This window comes from Cryptomeria japonica, chromosome 3 (genome assembly GCF_030272615.1).
Source record: "Cryptomeria japonica chromosome 3, Sugi_1.0, whole genome shotgun sequence".
Taxonomy (NCBI): domain Eukaryota; kingdom Viridiplantae; phylum Streptophyta; class Pinopsida; order Cupressales; family Cupressaceae; genus Cryptomeria; species Cryptomeria japonica.
This window is the reverse complement of record NC_081407.1, coordinates 367,596,511-367,622,512: the sequence shown is the minus strand read 5'-3', so window position 1 is coordinate 367,622,512 and position 26,002 is coordinate 367,596,511. Positions and strand designations below refer to the sequence as shown.

General features: G+C 35.8%; 1 protein-coding gene across 1 annotated transcript; it reads left to right on the top strand.

Annotated features, from left to right (window-relative positions):
- The first annotated feature begins 270 nt into the window (after nucleotides 1-270).
- Nucleotides 271-25,610, top strand: LOC131053980 (spindle and kinetochore-associated protein 1 homolog). The gene is made up of 10 exons (XM_057988547.2): nucleotides 271-512; nucleotides 631-755; nucleotides 8,749-8,861; nucleotides 8,956-9,019; nucleotides 23,785-23,852; nucleotides 24,000-24,105; nucleotides 24,278-24,307; nucleotides 24,399-24,512; nucleotides 24,588-24,676; nucleotides 24,946-25,610. Exons 1-9 carry the CDS (start codon nucleotides 374-376, stop codon nucleotides 24,663-24,665), a joined length of 837 nt encoding a protein of 278 aa, XP_057844530.2. The 5' UTR covers nucleotides 271-373; the 3' UTR covers nucleotides 24,666-24,676; nucleotides 24,946-25,610.
- Nucleotides 25,611-26,002: the final 392 nt, after the last annotated feature.

The following is a 26,002-nucleotide window of genomic DNA, read 5'->3' as shown; positions in this document are numbered from 1 at the left end:
TTTTGTCATTTTACTTCTAACAAATTAAAAATAAATCTTTAAACACATATTGCAAATTTAATTAACATAATAGACGACTATTCTTATCATCAAAATTTGATGATCACTTCTATTTCTTTCAAATTTTAATTTTCTAAATTTGCTATATAACTTATCAGTCATGCTAGGTTGGAACTTTTTATATTCATTAAATCTATTTTGAGTGAAGGCGCATTTTATATTTGCAATGCACCACAAACTAATTTATCGTATATATTTGCCAAAACTAATTTGATAACTAAAGTACAAGAGTAATATCGTTCTTTGAAGTTCTCGGAAACCTTTTGAATTGTTTTTGGCGGACAATTTTACTACGAGGGTTGCAGTACTGTTAATGTCGTGCGAAATACAGTATACTGAAGATCGTAAAATGGATCCAGCAGGCAGAGAGGCAGCTCATTCTCTTGAATCCCTCATACTTTCCTTCAACCACCGCATTTCTCAATTGCAGGAAATGATTCTCTCCAGAAACGGTGCATCTTTCTTTCTTTATATCCTTTCTGGAAAACAATTCCTCTTTTTCTTCTAGATGCTCTTGCGCAACAAAATGGTTTACGAGTTATTACTTGCGATGCAATGGAATATGTACAGTGGATCCAAATAGCAGCGCTGCGGATTTTGCAGCAGTGGATTTGGCGGTAACAGGAATGGAGCAACAAATCGACGCTATTAAACTCTATCTCAAGGAAGAGGCCCAAGCTTTACCCAGCGCTCAGGTCTTGAATTAGTAACCTTCTCCTCGCTTTTCGATATGTTATTTTGCTTGATTAAGCTTCGGGTGAGGTTACATGTGTTCTTTAAGGCTGTGTGCCGTGAGATAAGTGCAGGATACAACCTGGATTTTTTATTTTTCGTAATTGTTGTAGCCATAGAGATTTGAATTTGGCTCATTGTCGTATTATTTCTCTGTAATAATTATATCCCTGGCATTTATATTGGCCGTCACCTTGAACTCAGGTAGGTCCTTTTTGGCTTTGGATTCTGCCTCGGTCAGCAAAAACTCTTTACACTTATTCAATCAAGACTCAATCAAATTATGTTAAAAATTTAGAAGCTAGAATGAGGGAGGGGAAGAGCATTTTTACAGCGTTTAAATTTCTCCCCTTGATTTTCCACACCCTTATTAATGCCCTCGCAATTATCACACCTCAACTGCTTGGACAATCCCTTCTTATCCTAGGTTTAGGTCTTTCTGAGGAAGAACCCTAAGCTACATTCCAAGTTTTTGCCATGGTTGTGATTTGTATATGGTTTATCCTCTTACTAATGTTCCCATTCCCATTACACTGCAACTGCTTGGAGAATTCAGATACTTTCTCTGGAAATCTCCTGGATAAGATGGTAAAACCAAGTTCATTTATACAGGGATAATTATATTTACAAATTTTGTACTGGTATGCTGGTTAAAATATAGGGTAGCATGTTAACAAAATATAAGAGAATGCAGTGCAACTTCCAAAAGTAAGGGCGAATATTCACTAATCTACAACCACATTTTTTTTTATATATTGTTTATATATTGAGACCTGAAATTTTGTTTGGAACTGAAAAAAAGCACTAAAAGTGATTAAATTTTGTGACGCAACACAATTTTTATCCTGGAAAATCCAGATGGGGAAAAACCAGCTGATATTGGCCGTTGGTCATCTACTTGATTATTTTGCCCAGAGAAGACAACTACGGAGATAAGAGATAACACTTTTAGTTGTCCTCCTTATTGCCAAGTCTGCTACATCAGTTTTCATTTGGAATTCTTCTTCTTCTAGATGCTTCAACACTCAAACTTGCCTCTCATGCGATAGTTTGCCGTCTAAATGTCTTCATATTAGGTACTGAAAGTCCCTAACTGTGCATTGGATGGTCTTTTTGTTAAAAAATGAAGAGACAAACTTGAACCAGTTGGTTCAACTTCGCAGATGTTTAACTTGTACGAAACCACCTGTTTCATTGGACTGGTGGTTTCCAAACCGCCCCATGATGGAATTAACAGTCTCATGCTGCTAGTTCTTCTCAGGTTTTCCAAAGCTTGAAAACTCAGTTGAAACCCCAGAATGAATCCTTCTGCTGATGTTTTTATCTTTTTCTAGATCGTTATGGATCATATCTCTCTTCTGAAAGAGGCTTTTGGTCCCACACAAATTTATTAGGACACCAAGTATGGGAAAAGTTCTCCCATTTTCTCCTTCAATTGTCATTTTGCTTTATTTGGCTGTTGTTCTTTGAGTCTTATATGCCAAGATTCCTGGGCACCTCTTCTGGTCTCTCTAGTCTTCTTTTGCAATATTACATCCTCCACAATTTTTGCTTGTTCATCAATCATCAAGTCCTCCAATGAGGGCAGCATCTGCTGTTCATCTTCTTGATCTGACACGGGAGGTTCATATTGATGCAGCCTGCAGGTATTCACAATTTACCATTGAATGCATTCTTATATATTGGGTTAATCAAATGCAGAAGCATTGTTTCCAAAGACTTCCAAGGTGGTGAAGGGTTGATACCTCAGTGGTTTTATCTTCTTGGCTGATCTTTGTAGCCTTTCTTCTCCCAAGGTTAGCCACACCTTGTCCCCCACATCGAGTTCATGCCACTATGGTGCTGGTCATACTCGCTCTTGTACTTCTCTTGAGACCTCTTTAGTTGGTCTTTCACCTTGAGCTGGACTTGTCTAATCCACTCAATGAATTCAATGAGTTCGTACACCTCTTGATCATGCTCTACTTTCTTGTTCTACTGATCCAATGCAACATCAAGTAGTTAGTAGGCTAATAACCCAAACAAGCCTCGAAAGGTAACTGATTTGTTGATGCATGAATTGCTCTATTGTATGAGTGCTGGATGTGAGGCATGGACTCATCCCAAGTCCTCGGACACCTGCTGTCAGAGCTGTACCAAAGTACAGTTCACTGCTTCCATTTGTCCGTTGATTTGTGGATGGAAAGTGTGAGAATTTGCCAAGATCTAGAGGCAATGGAAAGCACAAATAAGAGAGAACAAAATGTGACAAGAATAAACTGTATTCCTATCAATGATGCAAAATGCTGATCAACTGGATCATCAAGATTGTTGTTGTTGTTGTTGTTACATACAATGTAGGATAAGCTTGCTTATAAAGGCAAAGCTAAGAGACAAGAGACCACACAATGATGACATGTGGCTTAATGAGATGCAAGGGTAGTGTTGACGTGTATTTTGTACACAATCAAACACAGAATAAAATACCTAAGGGTACCTTATCCTCTCTTGAATAAAGCCTCTGATTGCTGAAGATATCGCGAAAAAGGATCAATCAGGATGACTCCAAGGTTCTTGTATGTAGGGTCTCTACGTGTGGATAAGCTCTCTGTGGTATGATGTGATTTGCTGGAATCACAAGGGGACTTACATTTGATGATTGAATGTCTGATCTGCTTTGAATATTGCTGGAACATAGGCTCTTACTGGCTTTGACTTGAAAAAAAAGGAAAAAAGATGAGGGCGAAGAGAGGATCTAATCCTAATACTAAGAATGTAGGAGCAATGATTGATCTTTGATGAAACTCTAACTAGGTCTTGTTTTGACATCGCAGGACCATCTCCACAAGGCTAGTGCGATCTTCGAAGGGAAGCTTTATGATGTTCAAATCATCACTGCAGGCATAGACACCATCAGGTTGATGCATATCAATGAAGAAGCGACAATTGAAGTTAAGCTTAAGTTGAACAATTCCAGTTGACTACACAAGGCAAGTCTGCAATCAACAAACTGCTAGTAGTATGGATATACGAATTTCACCATCAATCAAGCACATTTCTTCCACTCATCTAATCATAAAATCAAACATGAGAAGTATAAAGACCATGCAAATTGTCGAATCGACCTATAAATTTCACCATTTCTTCAATAATGAAGTTACAAGTCTTTTACAACAACATCTTGGCAACAATCTTTGCCTTCTCTCTCTACTCTACCCTAATTGTTATTCTATATCTCTTATCTATCTTCTAACTGCTTCCAACTATTCCTAACTATTTCTAATTTTCTATTATCTATAACTGCCTTTACAAAATGAAATGCCAGGGCTTATATAGTGCCCACAATACAATTCGATGGCTTAGATCAATTCGAGATCAATGGCCAAGATTCAACAATGAAAACCCTAATTAGGGTTTGTTACAACCATTACATAACATTTAATGCTCGACCAATGAAATAATTGTATTGCTTGGACACATGTCCTCTCTGGAAAAATCGACCAATGGATAGCCGAGGTAGGTACATCGGAGTTTGTGCCACCTTCCATGAGTTAGGTACATTGAATCTGGAAATGCTGAGGTGGACCACACTGACTGGAGAAGTGATGACTAGGATGCCACCTCGTCTGACACTTGTAACTTGGTAAATATTCAACTTGGTGTTGTTGAGAAGCTAGCTTTAATTAATTCTTTTGAAATTATCTGCTTCTTCAACAAACCCTTTGCTCTGACTTCTTGTGTCCTTGATTTGCAGGATGATGATGTACCTTGCCTTGGAATGCTGGATTGGAGAAGTCGCCCTTGATGACGTTAGTCCAAAGAAGGCCGTCCTTGTCGATGCTAGGCTGGAGGAGGTCGCCCTTGTCCTTGCTAGGCTGTATCGAAGAAGGTCGTCCTTGTCCTTGCTTGACCGTCCTTGGTCTGGCTTGATTGTCCTTGATGAGAGCCTTCCGACTTGTAGATCCTTCGAGCTCGGGAGTCGCCATCTTGATACCTACACAACATTTCAAAATTAGTAACATGATTTGCAAAAATTAAACTTTAAAAGGAAGATTCAAGATTTTAATTAGGAAACTTCATGATAAATCTTGAGTTATCATTTCCTAATTTAGGATTTTCAAAGCAAAATTTAAATCTTCAAAAATGGTGCCAAGGTGATTACACCATACCTCCACTTGGGAATTAATTCTAAAAAATGATGCAAAAATAGGAGAATTCGCTAGGCAAAATGTAGATCAAGACTCCCTTTAGCAAAATGCGCCCCCTTTAGCTTGGAAAAGAACTCCATCTTCCACTAGCTTCTTCAAGATCTAGAAATTCGCCTTCAAATACCTTCAAAACATCTGGAATTTATCCTCCAATCTAGCAAGAAATACGCCTCTCCAATAGCCTTCAAGATGAATTTCGCCCTTCTTAGTCTCCACTCCTGGTAGAAATTCGCTCCTCAAATTGCTCTTCCAAATCGCACTTGAAATGATGAGTGAATGATTTGAATAATGAAAAACATGCCTCAAATATATAGAGCGCTCACCATTTTATTTCCATGGGCCGACTTGGAAAAATAGGCCAAAAGATAAATAAAAATTAATAAAAGAAGAGGCCGACTTGATAAAAACATTAAATAATACCCCAAGCGCTCCAATTTTTTTTTTTTTTTTAAAAATAATAATAATTAATTTTAAATGCCTTTATAATTAAAAAATTCGATTTTTTTAGGCTCAAAATTAATTATTAAATACCATGCGCTTTTATTAAATGCCAAAAATATTTCAAGGTTTTATCGAATCTGGCATTTAATGTAATTTGAAGGATATTTGGCACCCAATCATGAAAAATAATGGCAAGATAATGGACATCAACAAGATCGCTCTGGTCCCTGGGAGAGGGACAGGAGCGCCCTTACACTTTAGCCTTGCAATTCTTGTTTTCCACATCCAAGACCTCATTTTTGACGTCCAAGATGGCATTTTTACTTAGAATTTCGAGTTCAATTTATTCGATCTTTGAAACGAGTGCACTTTAAAGCATTTTCGCCCTGGTCCCTTGGTGAGGGACAGGAGCTATTTTGCAAATCCAAGCTTATCCGTCCTTTGTTAGCCTTCCAAATTATATTCAATGGATAAATCATGTTTTCCTTGGTCTCTTCAAATCATAAAATTGTCTTGATCCTGCAAGAACAATGCAAATTTGAAATTCAAGCTCCGGTCCTTCAGTGAGGGACGGGAGCACTTTTGCAATTACAAGCCAATTCGTCCTTTGCTAGCTTCGAAAATTATCTTCAATGGATCGATTGCGTCTTCCTTCACCCACCTCAAACGTAAAACTTGTTTTTCTCTTGCCCGGATCTTGTCTTGAGGGAAAATCGCTCTGGTCCCTTGGAGAGGGACAGGAGCGCCCTAGCTAGTCACCTTGGTCCCTTGGAGAGGGACAGGAGCGATTTTGTTACTTAGGCCGATTTTCTTCATTGTGGCGTACTTGAGTTATATTCAACGGGCAAAACATACTTCCCTTGACCTCCTCAAATCGCGAAACCACTTAAATCTTGCAAGGATAATGCGAAATTGGAATTCAAGCTCCGGTCCTTCAGTGAGGGACAGGAGCGATTTTTGCTCTCAGGGCCAAATCTTTTTACTTTTCACTTCAAATTTCCTTCACTGAGGAAAATATCATCTCTTTACACGCCATGAATAAAAGTTCGAGTCCAAACAAGGTCTAAAAATGTGTATATGAATAAAATCGCTCTGGTCCCTTGGTGAGGGACAGGAGCGAATTTACCTTTCTAGACAAATACTCCATCATTTCATCGTCTTTAATCAAGTCTGGATGCTCTATCACGTTCATTTTGTCCTCCATCATGCCTTTGATGTCTCAATTCGTCCAAACAAGGTCAGGAATGACTCCACTAAGCTTTTTCGCTCTGGACCCTTGGTGAGGGACATGAGCGATTCGCCTTGGACCCTTGGAGAGGGACAGGAGCGTTTTTCGCTCTGGATCCTCAGTGAAGGTCAGGAGCGAAATTTGACTTTTCGAACTCTCTATCAGGACAATTTTAATGGAATATAACATTTAAGTATAAGAAAAAGGAAATGTCACTTATACTTTAAGTTATATTCCATATATACTTTCAGGATGTTTGAGAGTGGTTTCAGACCTCCAGGAGTTATATTGCAAAATCTAGTTTTTTGAGGTTTTTCAGTTTCCAGACTTAGTCAAATTCAGGATCAGGACATTCCAGACTTGGCCAAATTTCAGGATCAAGACTTTCAAACATAGCCCAAATTTCAGGACATTCCAGACTTAGCCAAATTTCAGAATCAAGACATTCTAGACTTAGCCAAATTTCAGGATTTGGACTTTCAAACTTAGCCAAATTTCAGGATCAAGACTTTCAAACTAGCAGGACCTGCTATCCTATTGATCTCCCCGACAGCACTCAAAATGCAAAGGCTAACTAACAAAACCCTAAAAGACCAAAAAAACAAACCCTAAAAAGCAAAAAACAAGGGTCCCCATTTGCAATGGGGCGATGTGTGAAAACGTCACAACAGGTAGGTAGGAGAAACAGTAAAATATTCCACATGAGGTGGATCACCCACTGAAGGTGAAATTATCACTCCACAATAAGTGGATATGATAGAGTAATAACAAGATCACACCATAAAAGGTGGAAATTCTCCTACATACACACTCCCAATGTAGCACCTCTCTCCAAGTGTCTCATATGCAAACTACAATGTGGTGCATGTACCTAAGTAAACTTAAGTAAAGTGTAGTTATATCCAAGATGAATAAATAATTACACCAACATAAAGGAATACTCTTTTGGAGCCCTGTATCCATTTTGTCTTGCAATATGGGCCAACATGTCCCTACAAACTTTGAATCTCTATCCGAGGACCAAATCAGTAGATTTTGGCAGTCCAAAGTGCACTCAAGCATTTGTTAAGAACAAATCAGTTGTCTGTTTGCTTGTATAGGCCTCTTGCATTAATTTAGAATGCACATATTGCTAAATCTAACCACAACTGCAAAAAAATTTAAAAATCATGTCTGCATCTTACAAAATGAAAATATATGGAAGCACTTTTCCACAGATATATGGGCATAAGAAGGTTCCTTGTTTTAGATGTACTAGTGCACCAAATTTTGCAACCTCGAATAATTTTAGCTACTTCTCACTGCATTTCGGACCAAGACACTTACCTTTGCAAATGAGCTAATGTCTTACCAACTCCAAAATGGTCGGCAAGTTTGGAGATATGTGCTTCCCTCATCAGTACAAGCTTTTCTTCTTTTGGTCTGCAACTTTGGAGGTATGTGATATTAGTTCTTTTTTGTAATTATATCCTTAGCATTAAGATCAGTTATCAGCTTGGACTCATGCAGGTCAATTTTGGGGCATTGTTCAGGAGAAATGCTGCAAATTTAACCAGTCAAGACTCAATCAAATTATCTCAAAAATTTAAATGCTAGAATGAGGGAGGGAAGGGGCATTTTCATAGTCTTCTCCATAAATTTTCTCACCCTTACTAATTTCCTCCTGTTTATTACACCTCATCTGCTTCGACAATCCCTTCTCATCCTAGAATTTTTTTTGATGAAGAAATCTAGGCTACACTCATGTTGTTGTAATTGTAGTGATTTGAACATGGTTTACACTCTTACTAATGTTCCCATTTCCATTACACCTCAACTGTACGGATGCTTCAGATGTTTTCACTGGGAACCTGCTGGATAAGGTGGTTAAACCATGTGCAATTATGTAGGGGTAATTTTATATACAAAATTTGCACTAGTGTTCTGGTTAAAATATAGGGTAACAACTAAATAAATTTAAATATAAGAGAATGTGGTTTAAATTCCAAAAGTAAGGGAGAATATTTACAGATCTATGGTCACATTTTTTTTTTTGAATATTGTTAATGAAGGGACCATGTGAATAAAACTTAATATCTATCGTGCTTGTGGTTGTTTCAGGATTTGATTAAACAATCATGGCATCAACAAAAGAGACTGCAGCATATGCTTAACAATATTCCTCTTCAAATGCCGGGAAGCTTTAACCCTGTTTTGGATGAAAAAGCCATTAGGTGGTTATTTGAACCAGATTAGCTCTCTTCTGTAGGTTGCACTTTGATGACATGGCAAGCGAATTTATGAATGCTTGTTTTCATTGTGTTTCAGCTTGTCAAAAACAAATGGTAGTGATGTGCTTTCCGGTTCGACAGAGGAGCTAAAAATACAAAAGGCAAGTCTATATTCTTCTCCAAATATTTAGATTTAAGTCTTGGTGCCCAACTTATTTTCTTTCAATTTATGCCAAGTGTTTTTGTCATTCTAAGGAGCTTCTTGTCCAGTCCCCTTTAACGACTGCACTGTGCTTGTGAACTAACTTCTTGTTTAAACTTTAAACTATAGCTCTGATTGATCGACACACTGTTATACTTGCACATGTTGGCATTTCTTGTTGCTAAAGGAAAACAGAAAAAAAAGGTTGTTTTGAAGATCTTAAAAATTCCTTGCAAAATCTTACCAAGTTTGTGATACATGGCCTTAAACAGTAATTATATGTAATGTACTATATTAATTTTTTGGCACAGCTGTATTTGTAATGTGCTTTTTATACCCAAAAGCCATTAACACTTGTTCATGCTAGGTGTAAGAATCTTCAAAATAGACAGATAGCAAAGCCATTTGCTGCTAACTTAGATTACTGCAACTTTCTTAGTATGTCTGGGCCAGATAAATGGCTAGTTCACACACAAATGTTGAGTGAGATTAGACTTTAGTATCACCTGCCAAATTTGGCAGACTAGATTGAAAAAAAATAATTGCCCAAGAGATTAATGTTGTGATAAACCATGACCTAGCCTGTCATGCCTCTGCCATGTTAAGAGAGCTGTAGCATTATAAAATCCTTGATTGCTGTTCTTACCCTTGGCAAAAGAAGTTAAAATGGTAGCGGTTTAGTTAAAAGAGGGCTGACTGAGATTAATTAAAGAATATTATTGGAAGCAATTACCAAAAAGCATGTAAATTAAATTAAACATAACAAGGCAGCGCTTGATAATGAGGAGGTGTTACTCTTGCAAAAGCAATGGTTTGATTGAAGAGGCTTGTCTCCTTCAAATGTAAAGATATAAAAGGGAAGAACATACCAAATGAGTTCAGCAACTCAGATCATTGATTCACAAATCAATTGACAATCGATTCAGAATATCAATTGAGAAATTTATATCCAAATTACTAGTCATTCGCTAATATATAATTTCAGAAATTCATTCAAGAGTCATTTATAAATCCATTCATTTATTACTCAAGGATTGAATTGCCAATCCATCAAGAAAAATTTATCAGAAAAGGCTAATCAGCGACAGTCTAGCAGATATATCAAGTTATCAGTTTTGAATTCTAGGTAGTGTTTGCAAATTGGAAGGACAAAATCCCTTCTGGGTTCACGAGAATTGAAAGGTTGAGAACCTTTCATGTTCTTACTGAGTTTGGATCCAAATATTGGTTGAGGAGGATGGAAACCCTCCAAGATGGGCTAATTGTTGGAAGGACAGCAATCCTTTCATGCCCTTGACAAGCTAGTGATGGGGTCCTTGGTATTGTCACTGTTGAGTTAGGGATGAAACCCTCTAATTCAGCAGATATGCAAAGTATTTTTGGAGAATTGATAGTTTGATCAACTTCGGATATTGTACTATGATTTATTGACCTGAATATTTATAATAAATTTGTAATCTTTGATAAGACTATTATCATATTTTGAGTGAATATTATTGTTTAAAAGAATATCCCAAAAGGGGACATTACAATTGTTATTGTTTAAACGAATATCCCAAAAGGGGACATTACATAGTCCACGCTGATTCGTTTGGCAAGCTTGGTAGGCATTCCGGAGTTGATGTTATTATTCACATGTCAGCCTAGTGGTCTTGGTGGTAGCTAGAGTAAATATCGTAGATGGCCACATGAAATTTCAACAAATTCACCAATGAAGCATGCCCCACTGACATTTTGTGGGAAAATATGAATTAAAGATAAGTTGGCTTTCTCCTCTTGTATAATTGTACTAGGGAAAAAAAGAGAAATCCAAACAAAAGAAACAATGTAAAAAAGGCTATAGAAAGTAGGCACGAAGGGTCAAAGGCTTTTGAGGTGCATTGTGCATTGAGTGCCATTGCTGGTAATTACCTTTAGATTGCTTTATATTTTCAAGAAGACTTTGCATGGAATAGTAAGAGACTGAACTGGATTTGATTTATGCTTATCAACACTAGTCATGGTCAACAGCCAAATAGGAGCTAATATTTCTGAACTTATTATATTTTATCACTAAATAGGAAATTGTGCCTAAACAGATTCTTCTAAGGCACAGGAAGAATTAGAATTCATTAACAGAACTTTAGGTAACTCCTTGAGTTATAAGCCTTGTTTGTGTGACATCTAATCTTTCAAGATTTCACCAAAGATTTGAATTTACATATATATTTTTGGGTCTGCATTATCTCAGCCAATTATGATGGGGTCATGATTAACACAGTTTGGAGTTGGATCATTATTATGACATTTGATCCACCTTAACACTATACCATGAGTTGTTAGACTGCTAGTGGACCCAAAGCAATAAAAGACATCAATAAGATCAAAATGCATGAGGACATAATCAAAATCAGTGTAGAACTGCTAAATATTTTCGTACCTATGCATCTGCATATGTAATACATGTATGCACCCGTGCATGTTATTAAGGGTTATTTGGTTATCTCTTATTGTCTAATAATGGGGTTTCTCTTCTGTTAGTTTATGGATGTTTCTGTCAAATATGTATAAAAATATTTTAAATCAGGAATTAAATTAGTTAACAGGAGATATGGAACAAAATATTTTTGATCGGGAGTTAATTTGTTAATAGGAGTTACTAAACAATAACGGCCCATAATTAACAATTGTAAACAGATTTTAAATTTTATCTGCTAAAATGATTAGTGAATTATATTTATGCTACTAATTGACAAGTAGGAACTTCTGTTTTATTTAGTTTGAAAAGCTCAAAGTGCATATGCCAAATGAATCAAGTGCTTTACTGTGTGAGCTGAGCAGCAAATTTGTAGTCCCTAAGATGATTATGTTAGCTGGGCACATATTAGAGTGTTTGAGATTAGTTGAGCTGTGGGTGGGAGTTGAACAATACCAAAGATGAGTTAGTAATGCTGAAAAGTATAATTACTCTTTATTAGCATATATATGTTTTTTGAAGGAAATTGCATTTAATTAATCACGTCACCTCTTGGGAGTGAATGGTAACTTGATGCAATTTGATGCAAGTGCAAATAACTAAGTTTCATGGCATTGTGAGTTGAATGGTAGGTGGTTTGTCCCTACAAATATTGTTTATTTGGGATGAAATCCTTCACGAGGTTGGTTGTTGCTTCTGTATTTTGCCATTGTACTACATTTGAATATTCCCTCATTTCATTATATTAATTTTTTGTATTACAACTGCTATTTTCATCATATTGTAAAGAGAAAACCTATTCAATTTTTGTTTTCAATGTGGATGTCAAAAAGATGAAAATCTATTGTTTATTGAGGATGAAATCCTTCACCAAGTAGGTTGTTGCTTCTTCAGTTCACCATCAAACCACATTTGAAGATTCCCTCATTTCATCATATCAATTTTCTTTATGACAAGTTTTCTTCTTCAGTACTGCCATTTTCATAACTCATACCCATAAAAATATGGTAATGTCGATGAAATCCTTCACTATGTTGGTGGTTGCTTCCTATGTCACAGAGTTCGTCGAATTTTAGCCATAGAGTTCGAAATTTGGCAAATTTCAAAACAGGTTTAAAAATTTGTTAAAATTTGCATCAGATTCGTAGGTATCGAGGGCACAGTTTTTTTTCCTTGTCCAACCGCTTCACAGGAGTAGGTTAGCGAATCACCTGTGCTCGTGTGCTCCAACCATAAATCTCGGGCCACTTTCGACGGAAGACTATAATCGCTTCTCAACCAACAATGGGTCCTCCTTATAGTCGGATCAAATGGACTCGTCAGAACGCAACAAATGGATCTGGATGTCGAATGGGGGTTGGGGTCGGGAAGTAATTGAAGGGGGATGAAGAAAGTAGGGTTTTGCACGAGCAAGTGTTTTATGTTTAATTTTTTATTTTTCTTTTATAACTTTTTGTTTTCATTTTTTACTTTTTGTTTTTTCAACTATAATTTATTATTTTTTATATTTTATTTACATTTTATGATTAAATCGCATGTTTTGTTATTTTAATTTTTAATTAAATTTTAAAACATTTAAGTTAGACTTTCTTTATAATATATATTATTTATCTTTAATAATACTTAAAATTAAAATTTCCAATATAATTATATTATAATAATTTTATGTTTATTATAATTTATTCAAATCTAATGTAATATTGTTTTTTTTGGATTTATTACTTGTAGATTTGAAAAATTAAATTTATTACTTATATTTAAAAAAATCAAATCTATCTATAAGGCGAACTTAATGTCAAATATTTTTTCGAATTTTTTATCCTTGCCGAATTTCATGCGAATTTTATTGTTGCCGAACTCGAACTCGAATTCGAACCTTGTGACTTAGGTTGCTTCTCCATTGAACCACATATGAATAATTTCATCATATCAATCCTTTGTATCACACAATTTTTTTTTTCACAACTACTATTTTCATAAGCCATACACATAGGAGTGGTTGCTACTGTCTTGGCACAATCTGTGCTTCAAAGAGCCCAACAATGGGGTATTTAACCAAGTTTTCCAAAAAAGACTCAAAACATGCACATTCTGAGAAGCATGTAGCAAATGCTGAGAGGGGCGGGAGGGTGCATCAGTATTTGAAAATTTTCAATAACTTTTAAAAACTCATGAAACTGCTTAGAACAAAGATATAGAAATGAAAGTAAAACATGAAACAAGAACACAAAATTTTCTTGTGGGAAACCCTTTCGGGTAAAAAACTACGGCACAAAGAATTCCGTTTACTTCAAAATAATGGGCTACAACCCGGATTATATAAGTGAGCTACAACTCACTGATTACTTTCACTTTTCAAAAGCACCAACTCTTTATAGCAGAGGCACCAACCTTTGTAAGAGCACCAACTTTGAATAATAAGACACCAACCTCTTACCACTAAAGCACTTATTTTCAGTTCCAGAATATGTTGTGAATAGCCACCCTCAAAAATAAACGCAAGCCACCGATATGGTTCACACAAACTTCATAGAAATAGTTTCTCAAACATAGCAACAACATGACTTTCAAATCTTCCCTATTTCCAGCACTCAGAAAATTCTTGTTTTAAAAATACTTACTAGGTCATGCAATAGACCTATGTCACAAGGTTAGCCGAATTTCTGGCTTGAAGTTCGAAATTCGGTGAACCTTTTAAAAAGGTATGAAATTCGTAAAATTTGCGTTTAAATTCGTACAAAAAAAAGCAAAATTTTCTTTAATGAAAAATATTTTTTCAAAAGCATTTTCGTTTAGGGTTTTAATAGTTTTTTAAAATAAATTCAATGCCTGTGCTGGTTAGTTTTTTTTGTCGTTTAGGGTTCTTTTGTAGCCGATTCAAAGATTTCGTCATTTCCTCTGCCGCGTGAGGGAGTGAGCTCAATGCATTTATTTTGTGACAAGCCACTCGTTCTCGACCTGTGAAAGGAAGACATTAAAGACATTAACGCAATGTGCAACAAGTTTGCATTTCACTTCAAAAAGAATGCAACTCCAACAGGGTCATCGTTAATTGTTTTTAATTTAGGTTTTTCGTTTTTCGTTTTGTTTTAAGTTTTTTTATTGCTATGTTTGTTGTTTTATAAAATTTTAAAAATCACATTTCTTTTCTAACTTTATAATAGAGTTTATGAAAAATTAAATATTATTTTTATTAAAACTAAACATTTAAATTTTAATAGATTTAAATTCAATATTATATATATTTTAATTATTTTTCAATACAAACATTTAATAATTAAAATTTAAATTTTGATATTAAATTAATAATATATAAATATTAACAAATTTTAAAATTAAAACAAATTTTTAAACTTATAAATATATAAATATTTTAAATTTATTTCAAATTATATAGGGAAAATTTAATGCTGATTTTTTTTCGAACTTTTTATGCTTGCTGAACTTCATTCAATTTTTATAGTTGCTGAATTCGAACTCGAATTCGAACCTTGTGACTTAGCAACAGACCACGTATTCACAAAAAACGATTGGCAAATACAGCTCCAATAATTTCAATAACAAGAGACGCCTGTCCTAGAAAATTGTTTCAAACTCCTCACATCCCAACACGTACATATCAAATTCAGAAAGCTCCAAAAGCCCAAAACGATAAAAAAAAGAAGTCGACTCTTAAATTTCATTAAAATAATCCCCGCAACTTCTCTACCACTCTCTATGTATGTTGTGCTACTGAATTTTATTAATAATTATTGCTTGAAACCCTTGCTCCCATGATGGCACAAAGAATAATTGTCAAATAAGTTTTTTCGTATTTTGTGACTGCAGTGCGTTACATCCACACACCACTTATCGTGGACTTTCTAGAAGAAAACAATTTTAGGCAAAGGCGTTTTTTTAAATTCTTATACCGTTCAATCACTATGTATTTTTGGAACTTCTCCTTTTTTTTTCCCAAAAATCGTGGACATATTTTATTATTTTTGAAGCATTTCGGTTCTGTATTTTCAAAATATGGCATGCACAAAAAGGTATTTCTGCTCTCTTTATGAGACGTGAGATACCAATCCAATAATAATTTTTAACAATGGCAACTTGAAAAATAGTGCACAACACGAACTCTTCGACCACATTTTGAAACCTTTTTAAAAAAAGAATCCCGAAATCACTAAAAAAAATAGCTCCAATCCATATTTACACGCCCAACTTGGACTTGAAACAGCAGCCCTGTTTGTGTTGACCCCTTATGCATGTCCCACGAATTGCCAAGGAGGAGGATAAAAAAAGTGCACACGATGTCTGAAGTCATCAAACTAAAAAGAGAAATTATTGAATGAATTAATTTCATTCACTCAATTACCCAAACCTGGAGTATATGTGTTGAAAAAGAAAATAATTGCCTTTGAAAATTCAAAAGATGACTTGGCACATGAGCTGATGCAGCAGCTGACAAAATGACACACAAGCAACCAACTAGCTGAAGCTGACAAGTAAGCTTACACACAAACAGCTCCAACAAGCACACAGGTAGCTCAAGTAGGTAGCCAAGCAGCTCAAGCTACTCAAGCAGGCACACAGGGAGCTCAACCAACTAGGCACAAAGGGAGCTTAACCAAAATTCAGAAGTAACAACTTGGCACACAGGGAGGTTAACCAAAATTCAGAAGCAACAACTTGGCACACTTCAACAAGCCCTTAACATCAATGACAAATATTCCAACAAACTCCCCCTTTGTCAATGATGGCAACTTCATCTCCTTCTGCAACCTCCTGAAACTGGGAAAACATAACTTCTTCCCCTTTGACATCAACGATTGATACAGAGTTGCAATCAACCAAAAACTGATACAAACTGTAATAAAACTTGCAAACATTGAAACAAGGTATAAAATAGTGCAATAGATACTCCCTCTAAGCAATACAACTCTTCAATGATGGAGTGAAACCACTCCTAACTTCTGTCTCAGCTTTTCAAATGTATCTTTTGGTACGGGCTTAGTAAGCACATCTGCAATCTGATCTTTAGTGGAAACATATTCAAGTTTAACTTGCTGATTATTAACTTTCTTACAAAAGAAGTGATACATGATAGGAACATGCTTGGTTCGAGAGTGCAAAATAGGATTTTTAGATATGCTAATGGCACTCATATTATCACAGAAGATAGAAATAGGATGACTGAAATCTACCTTAATGTCTTTCAATGTCTGCTTCATCCAAAAAAACTTGTGTGCAACAGGACATTGTTGCAATGTATTTTGCTTCAGTTGTAGAGAGAGAAACAGATGCTTGCTTTTTACTACGCCATGAAACCAAACACTTCCCAAGGAAGAAAGCACCTCCACTTGTTCTCTTTCTATCATCAATTGAGCCACCCCAATCTGCATCTTATAGGTTGTAAGTGAGAAATCATTTCCACTAAGATACCAAAGCCCATACTCCATAGTACCTTTGAAGTATTTGAAAATTCTTTTAACTGCATGAACATGTGTTTCCTTAGGGGCAGCTTGGAATCTAGCAACATATCTTACAACCTGCACTATACCAGCTCTAGTGGCTGTAACATACAATAAACTTCCTATCATAGACCTGTAAAGAGTTTGATTAGCATTAGAAGACTCATCATCCTTACTAAGTTTTCAACTGAAGCATCTGCTGTACTAAACTGATCGTCTGCTGTTCCACCCTCTAAATGTGTACTAGCACTTTCATTTTGATTGTTTTCAAGGGTATTTCTAGCATTGTTACTTGCTGTCCCAACTTGCATACTAGTAGAAGTTGATTTATCAACACTTTCAGCCTCACCATTTAGTAAATCATCATCACAACTTTGCAATTTCTCAGAAGAGTCAGCAATCTCATGAATTTTTACATTAGTGCTCTCAACTATCTTATGTAATCTCTTGTTAAAACATTTATAGGCTTTACTTTTTGAAGAGTATTCTAGGAAAATACCCTCATGAGCTCTTGGATCAAATTTACCTAAGTTATCCTCATCTCTCTTAATGTAACAAGGGTTGCCAAAAACTTTAAAATGCTTAATAGATGCCGTCTTACCATTCCATAGTTCACATGGTGACTTGTTGTGCTTAGCTCTAATCAAGCCTCTGTTCTGAATGTAGACAGCTGTATGGACTGCCTCCCTTCAAAAACAATCACTCACCTTTGATTTATTCATCATACTTCTTGCCATCTCTTGAACTAATCTGTTCTTCCTCTCAACCACCCCATTTTGTTGAGGTGTCCTAGCAGCAGAGTATTGTCTTTTGATACCAAACTTCTCACAGAAACACACAAAATCATTTGAGGTAAGTTCACCTCCATTGTCTAATCATAGGCACTTAATTTTCAGATCCTTCTCATTCTCAACCAAAGCTCTAAAGGCTTTGAACTTCTCTAACGCTTCTGATTTTTCATTTAAAAAGACCACCCAAGTCATACATGAGTAGTCATCAATTAAAAACATAAAGTATCTCTCACCTTGCATACTTGCTGTTCTTGTAGTACCACATAAATCAGTGTGTATCAGCTCTAAAGGCATCGTGCTTGAGTACTCCTTTGATTTGAAACTCCTACGAGTTTGTTTGCCCAATTGACAATCCTTGCGCACAATGTCAGATGGTTTAGTGCGTTTAGGCAAGTCTCTAACAACTCCCTTCTTGCTGATTTCAATAAGATTATCAAAATTTAATGACCAAATCTTCTATTCCACAGCCAAAATTCATCAAGTAAACTCAAACAACAAAGTTTCACTCTTAACATCATCAAGAATATATAAATTGTTCGTTGCCCTACTTGCATTAGCAATATGAACACCATCTTTACAAATTTTGCAACAATCAAAACTAAAAGTTAAACTATGTCTTTGATCACACAACTGACTAACACTAAGCAAATTGTGTTTTAATCCTTCTACAAACAACACATTCTCAACTTTAGTCTTTCTATCATTCAACATATGAGTACCTTTTCTAGCCACCCTTGCAGATGAATTTCCACCAAACCTTACCTTTCCACCATTGGATTTCTAGAGAGTAAATAAATTATTCTCATCTCCGGTCATGTGTTTGGAGTAGCCAATATCCACATACCATATATCTCTCTCATTTTGTGCAAGAAGAGCTGTTTGCACAATCAGAGACTTTGTTTCAGCCTCTTTCTCTTTCTTCCTCCACACTTTGGTTTCCTTAGCATTGTTCTTAACATCTTTTTTTGGAAAATCTGCCTTGCCATTCTTACAAAACTTTGCACTATGTCTAATGTTATTGTATTTGTAACAAACATAATTATAACTCTTCAAAGGGGCAAAGGAGTTCTGATTCACAAATCTAAAATCATATCTAAAAGACATTGTACAATTTATTGCTTTGTGCCCAAAGTAATTACAAGCATAACAGTAGCATGAAAGACAAAATGATTAAATCTGGTTAGGAGTGCTTGTCTAGTACTGAAAGGCTGCTTGAAACCTAAATTTCTGATTTTTGTTGATGAAAATCTTGAGTTATCACCATTAAGAGTATGCTGTTCTTCTTTTGAAGACTTAGAGCTTTGACCTTCTTCAAGGCCAATTGCACATTTATTAGAAGACCGTTTTTGAGAGGCTAGAAGATCATTAAAGGATAGTGAACTTTTCTTATTTATGTCTTCTTGGTTCATTATTGTTGATGATTTATCTAACTTCCTCACAAAGACGATTTCAGCCTCTAATCTATCACAACTTTCTTCCTTAAACTTAATTTGATTTTCAGATCTTCTTGAACCTTCTTAGCTTCTTCAATCTGAATTTTTAGGGATCTATGAGCTTGTTAGCATCATCAAGAGCTTGTGATTTTCTTTTTCTTCACCTTCTTTTAGCAACAACTTCAAATTTAGATTTTTCCTAACTATCTGTAGAGGGTGATGATGTGGGAGGAGAACTTGACTCACTCTTCTCATCAAAAATTACATCTCTACTGATGTATATCTTCTTTGTATTAGGATCCATAAGGCGATATACCTTAGATTCATTACTATATCCAAGAAGAATACATTTCATGGATTTTTCATCAAGCTTCTTTCTTTGTTGTTTAGGAATATGCATATAGGCATGAGAGATAGATGGGTTTACCCCTGTCCATGCTTTGTTTGGTGTGATGCCATCAAGTGCTTTGGTTGGTGCACGATTCAAGAGATATACTGTAGTGTGTACAGCTTTAGCTCAATATGCATGTTTTGCAACATACTTTGAACCATCTCCATGATGATGTGATTTCTTTGTCTAGCAACACCATTTTGCTGAGGTGTGTATGCTGCAGTCAATTGATGCCGAATCCGATTTTCCTTCAGATATGTGGAGAATTTTGTTCTAGTGTATTCCCCCCCTCAATTTGAGCGGAGGACATGAATATGATGATTCTTATCTTTCTCCACAAGAGTGCGAAACTCTTTGAAGTAGGAAAAAGCTTCATCTTTATGCTGCAAATAATATACCCACATTTTCCTTGAATGATCATCAACAAAAAGTTGAAATTACCTGTATCCATTGTGACTAGGTGGCATAGGGCCGCATAGATCGATATGCACCAGCTACAAAGGTTGATTGGCAAGATGCTCACTTGGATAGAAGGGTGCTCTATGCTGTTTTCTAGCAATACAACTAGAACAAACAACACTCGACTTTTCAAGTGACAAAAACCCCTTGACCATGCTTTTCTAATTGAGTTTTAGCAAGTAACTAGTGCTTAAATGACCAAATCTACAATGCCAAAGCATAGCAAGATCATTGACCTTAATCATTAAAGCTTGATTATTAGCAATTGTATCAACCCTAAACATTTTACCAACCTTAGTAGCACTGGCAACAATCTTTTCATATTTAGACTTATCTTTGATAAGACATCTTTTTATCCTAATTGCTATCAAACTCAATCCTAATGTTGTGGTCAAGAAATTGATTAACAAAAAGGAGATTTTTGGTAAGTCTTGGCTTATACAAGACATTAGTAAGCCTACAACGATTGATGCAAAACTTCAAAGAGATGTCACCAATACCTTTAATTTCATGGGTGGTATCATCTCCAAGAGTGACTGTACCATGATTGAGTTTCAATGCGAGAAACCACTCCTGTCTAGTCATGTGCTTTGGAGCACCAAAGTCCACATACCATAATGAGGTTGATTGTGAAACATCTTTAGAAGTGTGAGCTGAAAGCACATGTTCCTCATCCGGAGAATCTTCTACTTCAACAACATTGCCTTGTTGTTCCTACTTGTCCTTCTACTCCCATCGTGGTTTGCCACTTCTTCTGAGGTCTGGATAAATCATCAGATTTGGGAGGTCCATTGAATTGCTTCATAGGCTTCTTGCCTTTATGGCATGTGGTCTTTGCATGGTGATCCTCACCATGTTCTTGACTGATAGACTATTCCTTCTAAAGTAGATTCACTAGCTTCTCAAAAGTGGGTGTTGTCTTAGTGACATTCAAAGTTGTCACAAAGACTTTATATCTAGGAGGTAGTGCCTGTAGAACAATAGGGGCACTGAAAACGGATTATCAATTGTTTTTCCCAATGCTTGTAGGGAAGCTCTCAACTTTGCAATCCTTTTGAGGAAGGATTCTAACTTTTCGCCATTCTTCATCTTCAAGCCATGTAGTTGACTATGCAAATTCAGGATTTGATTCTAATTCTTTGCCTCATATACCGTGTTGAGCTTGTCCCATGCATCTTTGGCTGTGGACAAGTCTCAAATGACAGGCTGAACTTCATTAGACACACTGAACAAAATGATCAATTTTGCTTTTCTGTCGGCTTGATCAAATTTCTTTTGTTCATCAACATTTGTGTCGTGTCTTGTTGTGGTTCCATTGACCACATCCCAAACTTCCTCAAAGTTGACTTGAGTTTTAAGTTTGGTCTTCCAGGAAGAATAATTGTTCCCACACAGCAGCTGGGAATCTGGAAGAAGAAATTTTGGAGAACTTCTTGGCATTTGGGAATCTGGAAGACTGATTCACAAAAGATTGCGTGTAATCATGATTTTTGTGGATTTTTGTTTCTCTGACTTTTACAAGCTTCAATACATGGTTGGTGATTGTTGCGATAGAGTACTAATACCTTGGATGGTATTATTTGCAAACAATCCAATAGTTTGCATATCCAAACTGTTTCTCACTCTACATCTACTACTGTCCTATAATCTTCCTCAGTTTGAAAAAACCAGGTACAAGACCGATTCACAAAAGATTGCATATAATCATGATTTTTGTGGATTTTTGTTTCCATGACTTTTACAAGCTTCATCAATACATGGTTGGTGATTGTTGTGATAGAGTACTAATACCTTGGATGGTATTATTTGTAAAAAATCCAATAGTTTGCATATTCAAACTGTTTCTTACTCTACATCTACTACTGTTCTATAATCTTCCTCAGTGCAGGAAGGAGCAATGGTAGATTAATTTTGGCCAACCAATGTGACTGCAATTGTGCCTAGTTATAACACAAATTGCTGTTGATGTCATTAATCATTTGATCTTTTCAATACATCTTATTTTCATTTAATATCATAATCTACCCTTAGTGCTCAGCCTTTGGTGATGTCATAGACTCGTGAGTATGGATACATAGTTGACTGCAAAACAATTATTTTTTCTAGTATCTGTGACGTATATGAAGATATCATCTAATTTCCTTTGAATTGACTTAGTAGTTGTCTTTGAGCCAAATTTGGCTGACAGTTTCAGTACGACCTATGTTGGTGTAAAAGTATATATTTTTCCACTCAGCCAAATATAACTTCTCTGGCAAACATTATACTTTTAGACAAAGTTCACATCAGCCAAATTTTTTACACCCAGCTATTAATGTAAGAGGGATATTTCTTTTCTTCAGAATCCATGCATACATTAGACTTTACCTTTTGAATATGTTTGACTTCAAGTGATCATAAGATCATTGTACACCAGAATTACAATATCATCATCAAAGATTCAAAACACTTCACATATTCAAATTTGGATGACTCTACTACCTATGAGATGATCGATGATGTTGATGTACCAGAATCTTAGCAGTTGCTTCAGTTCTCAAAAAGCCTGCAGTTGGCTTCAAAACTTTGTTGCAGGGAAGTAAATATCCCTTCATCCAGATAGCCATGATAAAGCAAAATTCTCTTTACATCCATTTGCCAGGTGTGTCACTTGAAGTGTAATGCCATAACCACATCCATTCTTATTGTGACTTTTTCATATTAGGAGAAAAAGTCTCTTCATAGTCCACTCCCTCCGTTTGTCCAAAGCCCTTTGTAACTAACAAACTCTGGTACTCGTGTGAAGGGGAGGGCTGGCGTAATATTATATATTTCATACTAAACTATTATCAGCCAATGAGAGACTTCAAGGTGACAATACTAGCAAAATCCAATGTTCCATGGTTCATGAGAGCACCATACTCTGTTTTCATTTACAACTTTCCACTTTTCCTTTCGCTTAGATTCCTCAAAACTCTGTCTCAATTGAATTAAAACCAAAAGACCATTATGCACAGTTAAACCTTAAAACAGGATATGCTGCATAGTTTGAATCACTTGGTCACCTTGATTTGTGGTCTACCAAATGGTTGTGGCTATTTATGTTCCTGCAATCACCCCAAAGTAGCGTAGAACTATTTTGGCCTGTCTTTTTGTTAACCTGAATTGCAGCTTCACAAGCATTTGCTCCACAGTGAGGCAAATCACAAACTTATCTGATGAAAGTTCTCAACGGTAAGAAGATGAGGAATTATTTGGAAGGAATCATTAGCATCATGCATACAATATATGAGGGAAATTAGTCACAGTGATACGGCTTCAGATTAGCTGTTTTCAGTGTCAAATTGTCAGAAAAATCCCAAGTGTAAATGTTCAAGAAAACTGCACTTTAACATATACTCTGGTAATGGATTCTTGGCGTTTGTGGCGGTCAGACTGTTTTCATGATTTGACAATTTCATTTTAGGCATCCTCAATAGTAAAAGATGATATCTGGAAGTGTAGGTTATTTTCAAGTTACATTTGTGAATGGTCTGCCCTGTAGGACTTTGGTTGAGATTATGCTTAATATGGGCAAAATTCTGTATTTTTTCCTGGTGTAGCATTGTCATGGAATGCAAAATTGAAGCATAGTGAATATGACATTGTGAGCAGCTTATAACAAGTGATCACTCCCTAAAGTGTTCTTTCTATATTGAAATTGTGCACCCGTTTCTTGATATTCGTCAATGAATACATATTTACACAGCTTTATTTACAGGAGAAGAAAGGTCGTGGTCCACCTCCACACTGGTATGTCAGCGGTAACGAACTTGACTCTCTTTCAAGGTAATTTGACAAACGAGAGTCTGGAGGGTGCAAAAATTTCATTCTATTTCAATGTCAATTTAGCCAACTGGTATTAGTCCAAAATTTGACACATGCAAGTACTATCAGGATTACATGAGATTATTGATACACAATTTTTTTTGACAGCTATATGAGAGGGCGTCTTACTTTAGATAAGATTAATGCTGCTATTGACGAGATGGCGCAATTTGCAGAGGCCAATGCTCACCTGATAAAAGAACCCAGGAATAAGGTCTGCGCTTCATTTGTTTTTTATATCTTTGTTTTACACGATTAATTGTTGTTATGATCTGTTTTCTTTCGAGTCTTACCAATAATAACTACTGTCAAATTGATGCTTGACTTTGCATCTATCTAAATTTACAGTACCTAAACTAATGGCTTGTGCATAAATGTATTTGCAGTTGGGAGAAGGTCTGTTGGAGAGAGCACTTGTAAGGACATGTTTTCTTTAGCAGTCTATTATTTGAGGTTTAGTCCAAAGCTATTGTATACCTATATTTCTGTATCATGTTTGGTGAGCAGGAAATGCGTGACATTTCTACAGCAGAGCCAGTGAAGGGAAAATATTTCTGTCTGGAGACAGATCTTAAGGGGCCTGTATTGAAGTTAGACAACACTGGCAAAGCAATACTTACTGTAAGTAGTGATGCATTAGAGTTCTGAATATTTTATTTATGAAAGGTGGTTTCTTATGGTAAATATTGGATATAGGTCCTTCGTCATCTTGGGCGTGTTAATGAGGCCCGAATCGGACGCCAGAGAGTATTAATCCTTGCAAAACCTCATTGAAACTTTAATAGGTTAGTTTTTTCTGTTTTTGTTTTTGTTTGCATGTTTAGGATATACACTTGTTTTCTTTCTATTAATGCGTTCATCTTGAAGCACATATTGGTTTCAATAAAACTTTGCTGCCTGTGGCATTTATGTAGTTAATATTTTTGGACTCGGCATTGTAAAATTTGGAAAAGATTGCATTTTTTTAATTCACCAGCGTCTTACATTTGAGTTATCTTGTTTTGCTTATTTCTTCAAAGGTATCTATCTTTTGCACATTTTTTTGACTGTTCAGGTGAATGCTCGAAGTATACTCTTAGCAGAGGGGAAAGGGATTCATATATTGAGTATCACTATGTTTGGTTATTTGTATTATAACAGTGAGGGATGGACTTTGTTTCGGCATCAGGTGTGATATTTGATCACAGATTTCTTTTTGTTTATCATGCTAAGCTTAAGCACCAGTGAGCCAAAAGGATTCGGGCCCTACTACCTTGTGGTTCAATAATCGCTAGAGCATAGCATTCACTCAAAATACTATCATATAGCTTGTATGAGAAGCCACCATTGGTTCAGCATTCTTTTGTCTATGGATGTATTACTCTGCATGCATATCAGCAATTGGATGGGTGTACAGCAGGTTTATTTTAATGGAAATTGAAATTTGTATGCCTTGAAGCTGCATATTCAGAAAAATAGATTGATTGCCTTCAATTGGAGGGGAATTGTTTTAATGGGTCGTTTGGCCAAATCCCTTCAAATGTATTAGACATGCATTGGAATCTACAAAAGTTGATGGTAAAGCCCATATTTGCCACATGTTCATGCTGGACTCTGGAGTATTTGCTCATGTATTTTATTATTATGTTTTTTAAAGGACAACAAACTTATCTTATGCTTAACAACACTTTCCTGAAATTCAGTTGGGAGAAAATAATAGGAAAACTTCATATTTGTTTACATTGGAAACTATAAATTGTACGATGTTGTAATGATCGGGTATAGGCTATTTTAAGACATTTATGGTAATAAACACTGTAAACATATCCTAAATTTTTCGATTGTTATTAAACAAACAGCTGTTTGAATTGCAATAGTGTATCATTCAATTCTTCAATTCAATTGTATTAATGAAAACACGATAATCACATTGCATAATCATTACGTTCTTAAATCTGTCATAACAAGATGACTAGGCAAATTCCAAGTAATGGTGATACATATGATGTGAGTTGATATCAGATTAACAAATGTTCCGGGTTATGCATACGGCTACCTACCATTACATGTGAATTCTCTAATAGGTATAAGCTTGAATCTTAGATTCCCCTGGAGTTGTTTCACATTTGCAG

Coding starts and splice junctions, on each gene's coding strand:
- LOC131053980 (XM_057988547.2), top strand. CDS start 374: ATGTCGTGCGAAATACAGTATACTGAAGATCGTAAAATGGATCCAGCA. Junction 9,020..23,784: donor AGGAGCTAAAAATACAAAAG/GCAAGTCTATAT, acceptor CTTTATTTACAG/GAGAAGAAAGGTCGTGGTCC. Junction 24,513..24,587: donor CTGGCAAAGCAATACTTACT/GTAAGTAGTGAT, acceptor TATTGGATATAG/GTCCTTCGTCATCTTGGGCG.